Source organism: Schistocerca serialis, chromosome 2 (genome assembly GCF_023864345.2).
Source record: "Schistocerca serialis cubense isolate TAMUIC-IGC-003099 chromosome 2, iqSchSeri2.2, whole genome shotgun sequence".
In the NCBI taxonomy this organism is placed as follows: Eukaryota; Metazoa; Arthropoda; class Insecta; order Orthoptera; family Acrididae; genus Schistocerca; species Schistocerca serialis.
In genome coordinates, this window is record NC_064639.1 from 625354371 (window position 1) to 625370419 (window position 16049).

The window sequence follows — 16049 nt, forward strand, 5'->3', positions numbered from 1 at the left end:
AGTGGCATTTATAATTCTTTATTGACACCTTTATAGCAGTTACCAATTGGAAACATGGAAACATGTTTTAGATTAAAATGAGTACCATAATTTTAACCTTGATTGACGCTGCACTTTACTGTAGGAATTTCTTTTTTACTATCACTGCAACGGAAATACAATCACAGCTTTTTTCCTTCAATGACTGCTGAAAGTCATGTCATTGTGGAATGACAATTCACTGCACTAAGAGGTCACTCTAAATATCCAATCCAAAGACCACTATCAGACTACAGTGAAGAAAAACTATATATGCAGTATCTGTAAACTCACTATAGTAAAATGACAAAATTCGGACAGCAATTTTATTAACCTGAAAGAAGAAGCCATGTCTGGGCCACAAACAAGAAACGATTACTAATAAAAGTTTATTTTTGCATAGTAATATGAAAGAGATCATTGTGTGTGTGTGTGTGTGTGTGTGTGTGTGTGTGTGTGTGTGTGTGTGTGACTTACGAAGAATACTCACCTTTACAAAGATATTGAGGGATCGGTCCTCAGAGTTCCACGCATGTTTTATCTGGCACTCACGGCTGGCGGGTGGCATATCAAGCAAGATGTCAAGGCGTGCAGGTCGTGCAAAGTCCTGCGCCAGCTCCCGTGGGATTACGGGCTTGTATGGTTGTGGGCTCTCGCGGTTCACAGTCTTTACTCCACCTGAGGCCACGGCTGAGGCACAAAACTTACTTAAAGCAAAGTCACTTTTATATATATTTAATGTTAACATTTTACATAATATTAAAATGCGAACAACAGCTACTGCTGCTATGCTCTCCAAAAATTTAAACTAAAACTAAAGTTGTGAATTCAGTTTCATGGCAACATCTTTCACACTTTGTGGGTACTAACTGTAGAGTTCTACATGGAGTTAAAAATACTTTCCATCTTTTTATATTAAATTTTACACTTAACTGCACAAGTTTTCTAATGGTAGTATGCAATGGGCCTTCTATTGACTTTAAGTGCAAAAAATTTCTCCGTGCTCCACTGATGTGCCTCAAATAGGTAGACTGTGGTTGAAGTGCTACTTTCAAGGCATGTACTACTTTGTTTCATTAAAAGAAATTTACAAAAGCCCTGTTACTTATACAAAAATGAATTCTGATTTAGCCCAATATACAGCAGGTGAATAATGCTAATTGCTTCAATGTACGTAACAAAAATAATAAAATTAATCCTATTGGGAAGTATCTTCAATTTGAGCATGTTTATTTGCTGAAATGATTCTAATGTCATTTGTGAAACACTAAATGTGCTTACATTACATGGGATTTTTCTTTATGATAGAAAGAAACATTATGAGACCAAAGCAGGAGAAACAAACCTACATAATCAATTTTTTTCATACTGGCAAAAGCAAACGAGTAAAACTTCCAAGCAAATCCTTTCTTGTGTGTGTGTGTGTGTGTGTGTGTGTGTGTGTGTGTGTGTGTGTGTGTGTTTCATGTGGAAATGCATGAATAATATTAGTAATTTAGACAAGTTCTAAATTAGGCTGTAATAATTCTGTCTTAGGAAGTAACCACATACTGAACAGTACCACTGATGGGGGCAGTAATTTCCTCTAGGATGCCCAAAATGAAATGGTGTTAGAACACCGAAGACAAATTTATGTAAATGCACACACAGGAGTGTATTTATCATTCCACACCAATTATAGGACTCAAGTCCACCTGATCATTTCCAAATTAAAAATTTTGGCCAAGTGTTACCTAAAGAATTGAACAATGCTGTGCAAATTCAGTTCCAGACAAGGTTAATGATTTTAAAAGGCATTTTGGAAAATTGCAAAATGTCATGGAAGTTATGCAACAGTTTTGCCCAAATTTAATATGGTTTAAAAATTTTAATTAGTAATAATGTAGGGAAGAGATTTAGAGTGGATGCACAAGTTCGTGTACTCTTCGCATGGTTGAAACGGCAAAACTGTCTCTCACCATGTTCATGCCATGGTATTGTATTGGTAAATATTATCACCTATTTTCTAGGAAAGATTGTTTTGGATTTCATTTTAATTTAAAAAATAACACTGCTGTCAAAAATTTCCAAACCACTATTTTTAAATAGGTATTTTGTAAAAGACACGTGTAACTAGTTGCATAGAGTTACATTCATTAGTTGGACTATGAAACACAGCTTCTGCAAACTGCTTGTGCTAACATATTTAATTTTTCGTATATAAAGAAACATAAGCTGAAATTTACTACACTAGAACACACTACACACAACTGAAAAAGGGAAACAGGCTACCACTAACCTATCGATAATTAGTACCTGAAGTACAGATGTATAGACAACATTTATGTTCTTTAACCTTCCAGTGGGTGCACCATGGTATATTCACTACCCCAAATTTTAGTTTTCTGTGTGGTTAGTTTATTTATTTGAGGGGGAGGGAACCAAACAGCAAGGTCATCAGTTCCATCAGATTAGGGTAGGATAGGGAAGAAAGTCAGCCATGCCTTTTCAAAGAAACTATCCCAGTATTTGCCTGAAGAGATTTAGGGAAATCACAGAAAACCTAAATCATGATGGCCAGACAAGAATTAGAACTGTCATCCAGCCAAATGAGAGTTCAGTGTACTAACTGCTGCACCACCTACTTGCTTTTTCTGACTGTATTGGCTGTTGCTAGTAGTGGGCTTCTATGGAAGCCACTATTCAATCTCCATCATAGATGGAGTATGTGTGATCTTGTTTGATACCAGATCTGGCCATCGTTTAGTTACAACACCACTGTTAACTTCATTTCAACCACAGTGCTCCACTTGCTATCACACTCCTTATCATGTAACTATTTTTCAACTTTAAACTGCTGAAACCAGACTGCAAGAAGCTGCACATGATGGGAGAAGCAACCACCAGGTGGTGGGGGTATGGATGAGGGTGGGGCAGGAAGGGGGAATGACATCCGAGTAGATGTGGGGGGACAGCAAAGTGCTGCTTGTAGGAGCATACAGGGATGAGGTGGAGAGGGGAGTAGGGCAGCTCAGTACAGTTGTGTGATTAAATGTGTGTGTGTGTGTGGGGGGGGGGGATGCAAGGGCTGTTAGTGCTGGTAGTGCTGGTATGGGGACAGGAAGGGGGCTACATGGGTAAGGACAATGCATAACAATGGATGAGGCTAGGTGGGTTCTGAGAACGTAGGATATATTGCAGGGAGAGTTCCCACCTGCACAACTCAGAACAGCTGGTGTTGGTGGGAAGGATCCAGATGGCACAGGCTGTGAAGTGGTCATCAAAATAATGAACGTCGTGTTGGGCAGCATGCTCAGCAACAGGGTGGTCCAGCCGTTTCTTGGCCAGAGTTTGTCAGTGGCCATTTATGCAGACAGCTTCCTGGTTATGCCTACATAGAATGCAGCACAGTGGTTGCACCTTAGCTTTTAGATCATGTCTGGTTTCACAGGTAGCCCTGCCTTTGATGGGATAGGTGACGCTTGTGGTCGGACTGGAGATGGTGATGGTAAAAGGATGTATGGGACAGGAGTTGCATCTAGGTCTATTACAGGGAAACGAGCCAGGAGGCAAGGGGTTGGGAGCAGGGGTAGTGTAAGGGATGGATGAGGATACTTTGTAGTTTCGATAGGTGGCAGAATACCACTGTGGGAAGGGGTGGGGAGGTAGTGAGTAGGACATTCCTCATTATAGGGCATGATGAGAGGGACTCAAAAACCTGATGCGGTTCAGCTTCTCCAGTCCTGGGTGGTAATGAGTCACGAGAGGAATGCTCCTCTGTGGTTGGATGGCAGGACTTCTGTAGGTGGAGGATGACTGGCGAAGTAATGCGTGAGAGATCTGTTTTTGTACAAGGTTGGGGAAGTAATTACAGTCTGAAGGCCTTGGCGAGATCCTCCGTATATTGCGAAAGGGACCACTCATCACTATACATGCGACGGCCATAAATGGCTAGGCTGTACGGAAAGGACTTCTTGATACGAAATTACTGGCAGCTGTCTAAGTATATGTATTGCTGGTTGTTGGTAGGTTTGATAGAGACTGAGGTTTTGACACAGGCATCTGTAAGGTGGATGTCAACATCAAGGAAGGTGGCCTGTTGGGTTGAGTACAACCAGGTGAAGTGAATTGGGAAGTAGCCATTTAGGCTCTGGAGGAATGTGGATAAGGTGTCCTCAGCCTCGATCCCGATCACAAAGATACAGTCAACGAATCTGAACCAGGTGAGGGGTTTGGGTTTCTGTGTGTTTAAGGAGGATTCCTCTAGATGGCCCATGACTTGGTTGGCGTAGGATGGTGCTATGCAGCTGTCCAAGCCATACCCAAGATTTGTTTATGGTAATGGCTCTAAAGGAGAAGTATTCATGCATGACGATAGAGTAGATCACAGCAACTAGGAAGGCAGTTTTAGGTTTGGAATCCATCGGGTTTTTGGGAAAAGTAGTGTTCAATAGCACCTTGGCTACAGGCACAAGTTAGTTCAACTTTATATGCTTACAATGTTTTGCACATGTTTTCAATATTTATTCTTATTTACAGTCTTAACGGATGGTTCCATGACCATATTTTCAGGGAACTTGACACTGGAAAGCATCCTGAAGAGATCCTACAAATAGTATTGAAAATTTTGGAAGACGAGTTGACTTGTGATGAATCTAACACTGAATCTGATATGGAAATTATTGAAGATGACGACCACAAAAACAGTCGCAGGTGGCAGATGACAGTGGATTTGCACAGTACATTAGAAACCAGCCTACAATGTACGGTACAAAATGCGTGTCCCTAGTGACATGAAGACATTTATGTTTCGAAGTGCACATTGGCTGGATCATACCCAAAACCAAATAAACCTGAAGGTGTCGAAAGACCTAACTCCCACTGAGGACATGAATAGGAACATTACAACTTAACTGTTTTATCAGCTGTAGCCCAGATTAGAATTTTCTTGATACAAAGTTAACAAAGATCAGAATTTCGGGGACAAAAGGAAAAGAAAGAAAGCAATCCCAGTTGAATTCCAGGCTAGTAATAAGAGGGAAGTCAAAACAACACAATCATTTCCAGTGCAATGTCTCCTCCTCCCCCCCCCTCTCCCCCCCAACTGTCATGGGTCAATAGGAAACTTCTACAAAAGAAGCTGTCAGATTTATAAATGCTCTTCTGGAATAAAGATTGGAACTAATGAACCTTCCAACTGACATACAAGTAATTCTACGAAGATTCACAGAAGAGGACAGGTTAACGAGATGAATCTCAACCTGGAATATGTCATTCATGTGGATGACACATAATGTCATACAATGTGCAAAAGTTGCAGAAACAATGTCTGCAAAAGCATCCTCGTCAAAAATATGGGTCACTCCTGTACGACTCTTTACTAGTAAACGGAAATTTGTTCCAATTGAAGATTTTCACTGATGTGTAGTATTTTAATAATATAAGTACTACTTTACTTATTCTTACCTCAAATATATAACTATACCATGACAAGCCATTTTATTTCAGTCTTTACCATCTGGTTTCTCTAAAAAATGACAAATTATGAAATCAGAGAGCGCAGCCACTGGAGAGATAAGTACATTAGCGGGTTAAGTACATTTGCAAACTTCTCTACAAGAGTGATAGAAGTTCTTCTTTAATTATAACCAAGAAATCAGCCATCTAAGTCCAAGGGTACACTGAAAAATTTATTGAAAACTTTGCTTCACAATTTAGTTGCCAACAAATTGCGTAACATGCCCTTGGGCTCTGGCAACACGTATACAGAAATTGTGATATGGATACTTTACCAAGCAGTGGCGAGAGAAAACCGAGTATGTGAAACATGTGAGCTTTTGGGGCCAATGGTGGTGGCTGCTCATCACTTTTTTTCTTTCTGCTGCAGTTTCCACCAGCACCCCCATCCATTCTTGTACTTTCAGAAGGATGTTGTTCTTAGGGGTTGGAAATGGTGTGCTATAGTAATTTTTATACCATACAGCCACCTTTGACTACTCTAACATTCTATCATTTCAATGGAATCAAGTGTCCTGGCACTAACCAGAAATGGGCTGCTTTTCCAGGTCTGTCACCTAAAGGATTATTTTGTATGAAAGTGACACAGGTAATCAAAGCAAATGATAAATATATGGATGTATTGTCTCTCCAATAAATTTATTTACACAGCAATACCATGGTGACGTTTACAATTGAATAAAAAACTGAACATGAATGCGATCAACTATCAATACAGTCTTCAAATTGTGTAAGACCAGATGTAACGTCACTGGCAAATGTGTTGCCGTTACAAGTAAACAAAATCTAAATGGAATTCTTCCTTATCCTAGAGAAGATGTTTAATATTTTCATACTTTAAATTGTGTAGTGCTTTGATTCCTCTCTAATTTCTCAGACATTGTCTGAGAAATGTGCTTCACGAAGTATATATGCAGACTGAAGTGGCAAACGAAAATTTGTACCAAAGCCAGGATTCGAACTCAATGAAAGCATTTACAACTATGTTTTCACACATTATCTCTGTTTCATTTGATGCTGAGCTGCTATTTCAATAAAGCTACTGAGCCTCTGCAATTATGTTAGAGTTTAGGGTGAAGACCAAGTGGGCTTAGGCATGAATGAGAATTTGGATTGAGGAGGAAGGCACAGTAAGGTTGTCAGTGCAGTTATGCAAAGCCACTGCGCCAGGGTGGCATGGGAGTTAGCGTATCTGCCTAATTGACAGGAGACTCAGGTTCGAATCCCATCCTCTGTACAAATTTTCATTCGTCATTCAGTCTACTTATATAAATTACACACATGTGAGACTTGCAATGGTCTCTGGAGCTACATAGTTTCATTTGAATGTGTCTCAATTACACCACAGGTATAATCACAGAGTTTCTTCACAATGCCAAACGCACTACATTTAAATTTCTCAATTAAGCTAAGCTTCTGGACCATTCGGTTCTACTTAATGGTTTGCTGTGGCAACAATGCTAGATTAACAAGACGGTTAGATCAGGCACTGTGCTCAAGCATCTGAAAAGATGTTCTATTTTTATTTAAGTTCATCTTACAAGGGACACGGAATGAGAGAGTTACATCAGGTGATGTGGAGTGAATTAAATTAGCAATTTAAATAGTAAAAGTTTAAGCTTTTGTATCTGCGGCTGCAAAATAGTTGATAACCAAAGCAGAGATGATATAACATGCAGACTGGCAATAAAAGAAAACTTTTTTTGTTAAAGAGGAATTACCTAACATGTAATATAAATTTAATTATTAGGAAGTATTTTTGGACCACAGTGACTTTTTATAAAAAGAAAAAAATCACCTAACAGCTGTATGTTTTCAGAAGTTAGTACTTCATTTAGAAGACCAGTTTTGGCATCTTATTTATGCTATCTTCATTGTCTATGCATTCCACATATAGAGAATTAGATATGTGAGTGCACGCATAACTCGAGCCATCAATACCTGGACCCTGTGAATTTTTTGTGAAGTGTTTACTTCAAAGTCTTGACAACAATAGTTAAGTCTTCAAAATGAACCACAAAAAAATTCACGGGATCCAGATCGACGGCTCCAGTTACGCATACATCAATGTATCCAATTCCATTTACATGTAGTGCATAAGGGAGAAAGATGGCATTAATAAGATGCCAAGACTGCTCTCCTAAATAAAATTACTTCTTAAATCGTACAGCTGTTTGGCAATTTTCCTTCTGTATATATCAGACCGGCCACTGTCCCATATCCAAGATAGTTTGACACAGAAATTACACTCTGATGAGGGACAAGAAACTTCCTGGCAGATTATACTGTATGCCAGACTGAGACTAACTCTGAACCTTTGCCTTTCGCAGGCAACTGCTCTATCAACTGAGCTACCCAAGCATGACTCACATCCCGTCCTCTCAGCTTTACTTCTGCCAGTACCTCGTCTCTTACCTTCCAGACTTTACAGAAGCTCTCCTGCGAAGTTTGGAAGGTAGGAGACGAGGTACTGGCAGAAGTAAAGCTGTGAGGACAGGGCACGAGTCGTGCTCAGGTAGCTCAGTTGCTAGAGCACTTGCCCGCGAAAAGCAAAGGTCCCGAGTTCCAAGTCTCGGTCCGGCACAGAGTTTTAAAGTTTCGTATCAGGGCACACTCTGCTGCAGAGTGAAAATCTCATTCTGGATGAGGGACAGTTAGACAAGAAGAGAATAGACGCTTACGAAATGTGGTGCTGCTGCTGAAGAATAGGTGGGTAAAAAGTTGAACTAATGACATATTGGATCATAGTCTGAAGAAAATAAATTTGCAGTAATTTGACAAAAGAATCAGTTGACGTATGGGGACAAGGGGGGTGTCAGCTCACGCTGCATTGTTGCCAAATTTATTCAAGATGGCGGTGATGACATCCAAGATGGTGGCATGTAGACTTGGCAACAGCGCATGACGTCATCCAATATGGCGGATTTTGGCGGGAAAATAGGCCAATTGTGCTACGTCCTGAAGAATGGGGACGGGAGGGAGTAAGACCTGTAGCGGCAGATCAAGACTTTTTGCAGTAAGGAGGTTCGAAGGCTTGTAGGTTACAGTAATTATGCAGGTAATACGATGCTCGCAGAGGATACGCTAGTGTGGAGAGCTGCATCAAACCAAGCTTCGAACTGTCAGCAACCTAACTGTGGTACCTGAGATCTTCTGGCCCATGTTCATGCCCCTGCGCGCGTGTGCGCGCCGGCTCTGCAGCAGCGAGGCGGTCTTGCTGGGCAGCACGGCCGCCTTGTAGCTGTAGCGGCGCAGCTCCCGCACGTCCAGCCCGTGCGACGCCCGCGCGCTCTGGCTGCTCACTGCTCTGCTCTTGTACCTCCTGCAACAACACACACACATACCAGTTAATGCGATTGCTTACAAAGCACGTCTACGTTACCGTATGGCTACCCCTGTTCACGCCCACAATCCCACCTGCAGGTTGTCTTCCGACTGCTTCCAGGGGCGGAACAAAGTTGATTTTCAATTTGTCGCGTTAATTATTGACGGAATTTAAAATACTCTATCCTTACGTTAGGGGACCCGGTCGTGAGTGACTTTCCCGTGGTTGACAATAATAACGTTGTTACACTTTTCTCTAAAACTATTTGCTCAAATCGAACCAAATTTGAAACCCTTCCTTCAATGGCTATACGTTATGTAGCAGTAGCAATGTTATCATGGCAGGAATTCCAAAAAAAGAATGGGACGTAAGAAACTGGCATTTAAAAAAGTAGTATCTAAATATCTGTCGAACCTTTTAATCGATTGCTATAATTCTCCTATATTTTAATGAAAGGGTGAATTTAACTCTGTACCCAGTGTCATTGACACTGACCCTAAATGTATTAGCGTCAGAGAAAATTTTACATAAAACTAAACATTTCATACTTTCAGTAAGATTCACTTAAACTTCTTGAAATCTTTTCTACATTACGTCTATACCCTGGAAACCACCGTGAAGTGCACAGCAGACGGTAAGTCCCATTGTACCAGATATTTGGGTTCCTTCCCGTTCCATTTAAGTATGGAACGCGAGAATTATTGATTGAATGGCTCTCCGCGCGCTGTAATTACTCTAATCTTACCCTTATATGATCCCTATGTGAGCGATACGTAAGGGAGTAATTACTATCTTGACGAGTATACCAGTTCATTCCTTCAGCATCTTTGTCACTCTCCCATCGATCAAACAAACCTGCGACCAATTGTGCTGTCCTCCCTGTATACGTTCAGTATCCTCTCTTAATCCTCGGCTTCCACGTGTATAAAATGGTATGCTCCCTCACTTCCCATTCAACTTACATTTAGAGGTGATACTCGCCAGGAAAATGAAGGAAATTTATCGCTTACTACATTTTCGTTGTTCATGCAATAAAACTTCAACATCTGACACGACGTTTTAATTCATTACTTTTCTAATGATTATTTGCGACATTTTGCAGACAGTATCAATAAATACCACTGAACGTACCTGCAAAAATAGTACCACTGTACGACGTACCGTTCGAGGGATGAAAGACGTGTAAGCATTGAGATGCGTGGAAAACTCTTACTTAAAACGGAGTGCGAGTTACCTATATAATTTTTTAATACTCACCCAGTGGCTCACAATGAAAGCTGTTTTTGACTTCTAACATGCTTTAAACGTAATTGCAAACTTTTTGCTGTAGCTTACTTTTTTTCGCTTACACGCTTAGTGTAAGGTTTAGCACGCTGCCTCATTTGTAAAGTAGTTAGAAGTCTGAAGCTGTTTTATACGGGGGAGTATCTTCGCAGAATCTAAGAGGTTTAAAGGTATAACGCTAACATGTAGGAACCATCCCGGCATTTTTTAAGAAAAATCTTAATGCCGATATCCAAGTGGTGACTAACTTCATTATTCCAAGTCGGGGTCCAATGACTTAACTAACATTTCACTGACAGCTTTCAAACCGTACCCAAATCATGTTCTGAAATTCAAGATCGAAATATGGCGTCTAGAATCTAACGAATACCTCATTTCTATGACCTGGTATTTCAGAAATTTGACTGTACTGAAATGGCATTGAACAATTTTTAACTCGGGCTCGGAAGTCGACAATCCTGCAAATCTAAGAAATTTCAAATATCTGCAAAGAATTAATAAATAAAACACAAGGTCCACAAAATGGCCACCAAAACTACTTCGGAGAAACACTGATTAATTTCCTTCGAAACACGTGCAGAAATACTCAAACGAGAAGTCACTTTCCGTCTATTGTTAAATACATTATGCAACAGTTTGTCAATTTTCCCTTCAAGCTAATATATTCCAGAAAAACCGGTGGTATGTTATACTTAAGCATTAGTAAGGAAACGTTGCAGCGCAGTGCTCAAACAGTAATCTTTTGGATACTACGAAATCTGAATCTAGTACTCTTAAGTACGTCATTTCCTGGTTATTAATCAGCTTCTTTGCATCAGTGTCAGACGACAATGTCTTAAGTAATTAGGTATGTTCTAATAATATGCAAATTTTAAAACCACGTACGGTCACGCTTGTCTGGACGTTAACTACCAAAAATCTTCCATACGCAATACAAAATACGGTAACTATGCACTAACAATTGTGTACATTTCTGTAATTTTATACTTACATATCACAGAATAACCTATAAATCTTGAGGTTCTTTGGCTTATCTTACGATACACAAAATCCCGCACAGCTGCTTCGCTTCTCGGCCCTTTAGCTTGAAAATTTAGGAGTCTAAAGACAGAGGCGCTAGTGTCTCATTTCCGATTGGTGCCAACCTTAGCCATCAAACTATAATCGTTTCAGGTGTTGAACGCAGTTATGTTACTGCGCCTATAACTTCTCTACGACAGGAAAATGAGCTACATATACCTTCGTGGTAAATACAGCTCCGCCACTCTCGTGCACTTCGCACTCTACCAGTGAAAAGGCAACTACCCGAACAGCATACCCAGTGAGATCTACGTGCACTACACATTATTACAATGCATTGTTTAAGCTAAAAATCAAATATCGCCAGTGTTGTAATGCCGTTACTTTTGAGTTGACAGTCCAGATAAATAGGAAAACAAGGTCGTTATTTTATTCTAAGAAATTCTTACAGGTGATGAATTCCGCCTTAGAATCTAACTTTAGCTAGCCTGCTGTAGCACTCCCCTGCAATGCGTTGAAGGTTAGAGGGACCAACAGCAGTGTCTGCTAAACTGTTTAAGTAAATCTAAAAAGTTTGCGCGACTAAGACCTTATGAAAATTCAATTTAAGGTTCTAGTACATCTACGTTTAGAAAGAATCGGCTAAACCAAAATTGAGTCAGTAGTGCTTTGCGGTCGAGAGCATTAGTGTATCAGCATTAACGATTTCATTAATATGATCAACACCAACACGTCTGCAAAACCGCCTACTTGGAAACGTGTGGTAAAGGCTTCTTTTCGAAACCATGGGGGGGGTGTCATTTCGGCCATCGACCTCTTCAGATGGAGGTCACATTGCCAGAATTCCTGTCAAGTCAATCTCCATTAGTGACATTACAATATAAAAAGCAAACGCGCACGAAGTTTCATCAACGCGTCGGCGGCCGACCCTTTACAGAAACTCTTTGCAGAAGTGAATCACCACTGACGATCATACTTTTGTCATACTGACAAGAAGAGGTTCCAGTTCACAAAATCCGATAGTTCACGCTTCAACTTTAGACTGTGTCGGGACTTCTGGCGAAACTTGACGGAAAAAGTCATAATGTCAAAGCTGAATTACAAAAAGGCAAACCAAATACGTCTTAAAGTAAAATCTACATCTAAATGGTTACTCTGCAACTCACACTTAAGTGCCTGACAGAGGGTTCATCGAACCATTTTCATATTACTACTCTACCATTCCACTCTCAAATGGCGCATGGGAAAAAGGAACACCTACAGCTTTCCGTTCGAGCTCCGATTTCTTTTATCATCATCATCATCATCATCATCATCATCATCATCATCATCATCATCATCATCATCTCTCCCTACGTAGGTGTGTGTCAACAAAATATTTTCGCATTCGGAAGAGAAAGTTGGTGATTGAAATTTCGTAAATAGATCTCGCCACAATGACTGCCACCCCAACTCGCGTATCGTATCAGTGACACACTCACCCCTATCGCGCGATAATACGAAACGAGCTGCCCTTCCTTGCACTCTTTCGATGTCCTCCGTCAGTCGTACCTGGTAAGGATCCCACGCCGCTCAGCAATATTTCAGCAGAGGACGGAAAAGTGTAATGTAGGCTGTCTCTGTAGTGGTTTTGTCGAATCTTCAAAGCGTTCTGCCAACGTAGCGCAGTCTGTTTCGCCTTCCCCACAGTATTATCTATGCGGTCTTTCCAATTTAAGTTGCTCGTAATTGTAATTTTATGCTAAAAGGTTTAACATAATTTCACGTGCAATCATGGACTGAACAGTTTTTCGATACGATATTGCAATGCCTGTGTTATTCGAATGTACGATGCAATGTTTCTTCGAAAACGCACGCATGGCTGTAGACACATGGTTGACGATATATGGCGGTTTGGGTGTGGCCGCGAGTGGTGTTCGTATAGCCAAATGGTAAGGCGACCACACGCAACAAGCGGGAAATTTGGATTCAAGTCCCCGTCTCGCAATTATGAAATATATGAAATGTATTCGCAACGACTGTAGTCGCAGCAGTGCCAGTTCCTTCGGACATGCATGTTTGTCGGACGGACCTTTTTTTTATCGTCATTCTGAATGACACAGGCACTGCAATATCACGCGGCGACACTACGCAAGCGACTTTCAAGTAAAATGTCTCCCCTGTACTAGAATGTACATAAATTATGTACGAGTACAGGTTGTTGACATGATTAACATCATATGGAAGCTTGGGTCTGTCCGTGAGTTGCGTTCGGATTGCCAAATGGTAAGGCGACTGCTCACGATAACCGGGAAATCTGGTTTCGAACACTGGATCGGCACAATTTTTCTCACTCATTCCATTATACAACTGGCAGTTGTCCATATTCGCAACTGCGAATGCATCTCATGAGGAATTTTTCAGTCTAATCATTCGCTTGGATTGGGGAGGGGGGGGGGGGGCGTGGCTAAACAAGGTAAAAAAAAGGCAACAACGACAGGAGGGATTGTCGATAAATTGGTAACATGTCACACGATCATAGATCGCTTCTCTTATTGTCTTGCAGACAGCTGTCCGGCAGTAGAAATAGGCAAGTCTGAAACCGTGAGTGGTGGTTAATTTTATTGAATAATGCGTAACACCCGGTTTTCGATAGACTGAATACATTTTCAAGATTTTACGAGGTTCTTGCATCGAATCTAATTAATCTGTTCGGCAAGTGCATAATCGAAGCCGAGTTATCAATATATGAGCAGAATGAGATTTCCACTCTGCAGCGGAGTGTGCGCTGATATGAAACTTCCTGGCAGATTAAAACTATGTGCCGGACCGAGACTAACTCGGGACCTTCGCCTTTCGCGGGCAAGTGCTCTACCAACTGAGCTACAGAAGCACGACTCACGCCCCGTTCTCACAGCCTTAGTTCTGCTAGTACCTCGTCTCCTACCTTTCAGGAGTGCTAGTTCTGCAGGTTCGCAGGAGAGCTTCTGTAAAGTTTGGAAGGTAGGAGACGAGGTAATGGCAGAACTAAGGCTGTGAGAACGGGGCGTGAGTCGTGCTTCGGTTGCTCAGTTGGTAGAGCACTTGCCCGCGAAAGGCCATACAGTTTTAATCTGCCAGGAAGTTTAATGTGAGCAGTTCGGAACGTCACTTGAGCTTGCATACTAGACGGGAAAGTGGATAAGCAGCAACGACTGCTGTGCACCAGTAACTTCGATAGGGCTGCATCCGGTAGTTGGAAAGAACCCTGCCAGCAGCAGTGTGCGCCAGGACTTGCGTGTTTTCTTCTGTGGACAGGTGGTTCGGCTGCACGAGGCAACGTTACGAGCCAAGGCCGGCTCGGCGGGGTCAGTAGCACGGCGAGTACCCAGCCGGCTGCAAGGCCGCAGCCGCCCTGCACACCACTCGGTGCGCGCTGCCAACAGCGACCTTGTCCGAGACGAAAATACTGCGCCGTCTGCCGTTCCGGAGCATTTAGGGGTTGGCACGCCTGCATTATTTACAACTTCGAGACTTGCCATCGACACTGTAGCTCCGTCAGGGACAAGCAATGGCTTTGAAGGAAAGTTGAATACAATCTTCGGGGGGGAAGGGGGCCTTACACAATGATGGACAACAGAATTTAGCATAAATTAGCCGATTTTAAGACTGGTGACACAGAAATTGGCAGACGAAAAATGGCTCTCAGCACTATGGGACTTGACATCTCAGGTCATCAGTCCCCTAGAACTTAGAACTACTTAAACCTAACTAACCTAAGGACATCACACACATCCATGCCCGAGGCAGGATTCGAACCTGCGACCTAACGGTCGCGCGGTCCCAGACTGAAGCGCCTAGAACGGCTCAGCCACAACGGTCGGCCATTGGCAGACGAGGCAGCAAAATAACTGACGATGGGTGAAGTAGAATGAACATAAAACGCAGATTGACTGCAGCAAGAAAAGCGTTACTGCGCAAGATTTTTTAAGCTCTATACTACTATATAGAGAGAAGTTTTAGATTAACGCTGTTACCAAAAATCTCTGAAAGCCCTTTATCAATTTACTTCAAATTTTATACGATACCCTAATGAACATTTGGACGAGCAGAGGCCATACATTTTTAACAGATTATATAATACAATTACGTATAATTGGCAAACGTTGTTGGCAAAAATCTTGAAGTTCTTGGTAGAGTTACTTCAGTTTTTTTTTTTTTTTTTTTGCAACATACCCTAATAAACATTCAGGCGGACATTGGCTACATTTTCTGAACAAAAAGATTTGCTGTCAGAACAGGCTGAGAGGAAAAAATTGTATGTTATGAAAATATGGAGTTTAGTTTTAATCCTCGCAGTTAGTTTTAACAGTAAACAGTAAATTGCTATTTCTGGCTACCAGCTTACGATTAGATTACTACGGAATCTGAATCGTCCGAAGCTTTGTAATACTATACTTTCGCAGATTATAAAACCACGCGAAATACTGTCCTCAAAGATTCAACAGCTTGAGAGGTCTGTCTCATACCCCGAATACAAATGGTCCCAACCGATTTACCCGTTCATTTTAAGCGAGTTCATTTCGCAATCAAGGTTTTTTTTGCAACGCCAATAAAAAAAGACTCAGAGTCGGAGAGGGTGTGAAGTGGGGGACGGAAGTGGAGAAGAGGTGGCCAGAAAGGGAGGAGGAAACATACGTAAGAGTGAAAAAGGAAACAGAGGAATAGGCAGATAATGACAGAGGGGAAGGAAGTGAAGGACAGAAAGAAAAAGGGGCGAGATGGACAGAGAGAAGAGGGGAAGAGTGGTTAGCAGGTACATCCAGTTGCCATACATATTTAACGAATGTGAAGCATTGCCAGGTTGTCTAGTCAAATATAAATTTAAATGTTAGGAAGTCTTTTCTGAAAGCAGCTGTCTGCAGCGTAGTATTGTATGAGAGTCGAA

The 16049-nt window shown here is 41.5% G+C and overlaps 1 protein-coding gene across 2 annotated transcripts in view; it reads right to left on the bottom strand.

The window, feature by feature from the left end:
• LOC126457687 (protein gustavus) overlaps positions 1 to 16049 on the bottom strand; it is a 348237-nt gene that overhangs the window by 19117 nt on the left and 313071 nt on the right. For both annotated transcript variants that reach the window (XM_050094195.1, XM_050094194.1), the window contains 2 exons: positions 8658 to 8836; positions 509 to 708 (listed from right to left, as the gene is read on the bottom strand). In XM_050094195.1, coding sequence (XP_049950152.1) covers positions 509 to 708; positions 8658 to 8836 — 379 coding nt within the window. The remainder of the gene's footprint in view (positions 1 to 508; positions 709 to 8657; positions 8837 to 16049) is intronic.